The following is a 4,768-nucleotide window of genomic DNA, read 5'->3' as shown; positions in this document are numbered from 1 at the left end:
GCAAAGCAGATATTGATCTCCAGCCATTTCAGTCTGCTATCTTTTTAGAATGATAGAATCATAGCATACCAGGTAGGAAGGGACCACAAGGATCATCTAGTCCAGCCTTTCAAAGTGAAAGTATAGTTAAATAAGATGAATCAGCACCCTCTCAAGCTGAGTCTTAAAACTGACCAATACAGGGGAAACCACCCTTAAAACCATGCTGTAGAACGTTGCTGGAGAGGAACACTGCCACTGTATTTATAGGAAGATAGTTTCTTCACCTGAAACTTCCAGCTAATACAATAGCCATAGCACTGTATCTGAGTTTGTAATTTTTGTCTGAGAACATGTCGTAGCCACATGCCAGTCCACATTTTTTAATCTTGTATTCAATGGCTTGTGTAGCCCTATTGTGCTTCCATATTCAGAGACACTGGCAAAGTTCAGCTGTTTGATGAACAGCAATCGGTGAGGACACCTGACTTATCTCTTAATTTCTCAACAATTTCTGTTTTGCTAATCATACATGTTGACTTCTTTTGTATATTCCAGCATTTTCCCTTTCTTTCAGTTATAATCAGATAGAGTTGGCATTATAAAATTACCACAAATATTAAAATAGTCAATATTTACAACTTAAGCAGTAAAGACAGAATGGAGAACAGGAAGGAGACTGACCTCTGTTTAAAGTCTGCATAGAGGATTCTGCTGGGGAATCCCTTCCTGCAAATTCTTATCCCTTCCAGCACGCCGTTACAGCGCAGCTGGTGTAGTACCAGTTCATGCTCCATAGCACCTAAGTAGATAAGACAATTACTTCATACTTCATCATATAGCATAGAGAATAATGGCTGCATCACACAATTATTTATTTCTACCTGAGGTTCTTACCAGGTGTTTTTGTTTCATTGGGGATGATACAGCGCACAAAATGGGGATGAGTGCTCCTTAGATTGGTCATGAGCTTGTTTAGGTTCTCCTGTGTGTTCATGAGAAAGATTTTTTCAATAACAAATGGTACCTCTGTAGTTGTACTTACAGATATGAGAAAAATGTTGGAAAGCAATAGTGAATTTACTATTCCCACCTACAGCCATCTCACATTGAATTTTCTTCTGCCTTTCAGTCTTGAGCATGAGAGAAAATCACAGAAATGTGTAATGTGTTTTTGTGAGACTGAGGGATACATGGACACCTATGGAGAATGGTGACCCGAAGTTTGTGGCAAAAGGCATAATTCTGAGTGAAAGATGATTCTTTGTAATCATCAGGTTCTCACTGTATGGAAGACACTGACTATTGATAGCAACAGAAACAAAACCAAAAACAGGACAAAAGAATGAGAGGCAATGACCAAGTTTGCAGAGAAGGCTAGGAAAGGGAAGCTTAATAGCACTAGGTACTACTTGTGAAGATATATTTAACAGAAGTTGAGCAGGGGAATACAAGAAAGACTACCTGTTCAGTGAGAATGGGGATCACAAGTTGTAGAGAAAAGGCATGAATCGCAGGTCCTACAGCAACACTTTCTAGAAGTGTTTTTAAAAGCAAACCCATGAACTATCTCTGATTCTAGCAAATGCTTTTACTACCTAGGTCCTAGGAGTTCTCAGTTTAGCCCTGGTTTGGAGCAGAGGCAAAGCTGCTCAGACAAATACCTCCTTCTCAGTATGAAAAACTATTCAGGATGCCAGATGGTAGCTAGACGCCACAGGTGCTGAAACAACAATGTCTCCATCTGCCTTAAGTCCTGTCCATTGTTGGAAAGGTAACTGGCCTTGGCATTTCCCTATTGCCTTATCTTCATATGTAAAAACACGTGCAAACAATTAGGTGTTATGTGTTATGTATCATAATGTGCAAATGCATGTACATTTGTATGTGTCAATCCAGACTTGAGATTCCCTGAGGTAAATAGCCAGATCCATTGTTCTCCCAAGGCAGAGGGAGGTGGAGAAGAGCTAGATTCTGCCAACCAGTGTACTCATGAGTAAATGAAACTGTAGCCTGACCTAAGTACTTTTTCCAGCATTCAAAGAATGATTAGATAAAGAGGTATCTTCCTCAGCTGGACTCAGCTGACTTTCAGTCAGTTTTTTAATGAATAACGGAAGAGATGCAGTAAACTTTTGATGCAGAAAACTGATGATGCAGAAAACTGCTAATAGGTGCAGTAAAATGGCCTTGTTAAGAGTTAGTGTGAGGTTTCACAATCTTGAACAACAACAAAAAAAGAGGATTACTACTGTACTTACCCTGAAAAGAGCTGATACAGTCTGAAATGAAGAACCCTTCTTCTTGCCTCCCTTCTTGCCACCACCACCACCCTCTGAAGAACACCAAAAAAGGATGGTTTTACAACTTTGATTTGTATAATTTTTATATATAAGACTGCAAGAAGCTCACTCATATGTATCAGTTATGCTAAGAAAGGAACCTAGGGTGTAGTGGGAGAAGAATTCAACTCTCAATCTAAAGGCACACAGAACCAAAGGTGTACAATAATCCAAAGGATTATATTGGCCAAGCGGAAGGCCTGAATTAAATCTGATCTTTTCCTTTATCAATAAAATCAAGCCATGGAAGACTCTGCACAACATACAGTTTCTTTAGAACACTCTAGTAGATATCCACAGCTCTGGTAGAGTCATTAAATAAAAACAAAAATATGAATTTCACAGAACTGACCTGCCTCTCCTGCAGCAGCAGCAAAGAGTAAGGCCAGTGTCTTCAAGGATGATTTCTGGTACAGACCCACAACAGTTTCATTCAAAGGATCCTTGTTCTTGTCAAGCCAACCAGAGATATTGTAGTCTACTGTGCCAGCATAGTGCACCAGGGAGAAGTGGGCCTCAGCCTTGCCTTTGGCAGGCTTGGGCTTCTGGAAGTTGTTTGACTTGCCCAGATGCTGGTCATAGAGCTTGTTCTTGAAAGAGGTGTCAGTTGCCTTGGGGAACATGCACTCCTCTTCCAGGATGGAGAAAATGCCCATGGGCTGGGAGAAGCAGGAGGAAGGTGGAAAAAGTGAAAAGGCAGAAAGAATCATAGATAAAGAAATAGCTTCCTATGTGAGACATAGTCTCAGTAATTGTTCTGCTCAGCAGAGCAAATTGTAAAATAATCTAAACTTATGTATTTACAATATCACACTTGCCATTTCAAGCTACATATATATATACACACACACACACATATATAAAGCATTTCTGAAATTATTAGACACTGTGAATTAAAATACCTTCTCAATGAGCTCAATGCAGGCAGCCAGGTCCATCCCAAAGTCAATGAACTCCCATTCAATCCCTTCCTTCTTGTACTCCTCTTGCTCCAGCACGAACATGTGGTGGTTGAAGAACTGTTGCAGTTTCTCATTGGTGAAGTTGATGCACAGCTGCTCCAGGCTGTTGAACTGCACAATTACAAATAGAGATAACTATTAATATAAATTTAGAAAGTTTCAGATAAAGAACAATGCTGACTTTTTGTACCAAATTACAGGAGGACCAATGAGTATTCCTTCTTTCCTCAGTCAAGAGTTTGGAACTTCTGTCAGAGCGTCTCTTTTGACAAGCTTTATCTATATGTTTATGACCCCTAGAAGCTTAGGCCACTTTACTAATTCAGAGTTTTCAGTTTTGATAACTACAAGACTGGGCTAATTCAATTATGCGACAGTCCACAGCACAACAATTTATCCAACATTTCCAAATGCTGATTTCAAAGCATGTCCTAAGCCTTCTAAGCACAAATTGTCTCTATGGTACTGATGTATCTGTGATGTTAGTCTGTTCGTAGTCAGCAAAAAACCTGCATTTATGTATTTCCACTGGCATAGGTGTAACACAAAAATCCATTGCATATTAAAAAAATGTGGGTATCATGATGCTTTAGATGCAATCTAATTTCATTCAGAAAAAAAAAGGCATAATTTTGGCACACAACAGAGTTACTTCTAAAAGCATGGAAATAAAACACTGTTCTTACATCAAAGATCTCAAAGCCAGCGATGTCCAGGACACCAATGAAGTACTGTCTGGGCTGCTTGGTATCCAGCTGTTGGTTGATGCGAATAACCATCCACAAGAACATCTTCTCAAAGACAGCCTTTGCCAAAGCACCCACTGAATTGTATACCTAAAATAAATAAATTAAAAAAGGCTTTTAGTTATCATGAAGAGCAAAAGAAGAAATCCGGAGGATTTGTCAACAATGTAAGGATTTTGTTACCTGCTGCACAGTTTGTCCCTTGGTCACAAATTCATTGCCAACCTTGACTCGGGGGTAGCAGAGGGCCTTCAGCAGATCAGCTGAGTTCAGACCCATTAAGTAGGCAGCCTTGTCAGCAACTAAAGACCAGAAAAAGAGACCAGCTTTTAAGATAACAGGAGATATAAGTTTTCCTTTAAAATAAGTATTAAAAGGCAATTCTAGTAAAGATAAAAAGATTAGTTAAGATGTATTTGTTGTTCATCATAAGCAACATTCCCCAATAATTATGGAACATTTATGATGGCTATTTTTTTTTCACCTATTCTTCATTTATTTTGAACTTTGAATGAAAAATCAGTTTAAAGATATTTAGGTAGGCAGTCTTCTCAATAATAAATACTGAAGAACAAAAAGGAAAGATAAGCCTGGGATGTTGATCAGGTTGCAGACAATCACAGATCTTCTCAGAAGCAAATACAGTGCATTCTGTTTCAGTGACTTGTGGTAGCATAACTTTAAAGGCATAATACTGAATACAGCACAATGCAGAAGTGTCAAATACACCTTCATAAAC

The 4,768-nt window shown here is 38.9% G+C and overlaps 1 protein-coding gene across 1 annotated transcript; it reads right to left on the bottom strand.

Moving 5' to 3' along the window:
* Positions 1-663: 663 nt before the first annotated feature.
* LOC104546856 (myosin-3-like) lies at positions 664-4,331 on the bottom strand (the record flags this gene model as incomplete). Its single annotated transcript, XM_010192355.1, has 7 exons — positions 664-781; positions 877-964; positions 2,241-2,314; positions 2,674-2,980; positions 3,224-3,394; positions 3,970-4,119; positions 4,213-4,331. Coding segments are annotated over 7 exons (1,027 nt in total), but the record flags the coding sequence as incomplete, so codon positions are not given.
* Between the last annotated feature and the right edge of the window lie 437 nt (positions 4,332-4,768).

The sequence above is a fragment of the Mesitornis unicolor genome, unplaced genomic scaffold (genome assembly GCF_000695765.1).
Source record: "Mesitornis unicolor isolate BGI_N332 unplaced genomic scaffold, ASM69576v1 scaffold14199, whole genome shotgun sequence".
Taxonomy (NCBI): domain Eukaryota; kingdom Metazoa; phylum Chordata; class Aves; order Mesitornithiformes; family Mesitornithidae; genus Mesitornis; species Mesitornis unicolor.
This window is presented reverse-complemented; position numbering and strand designations above follow the sequence as displayed.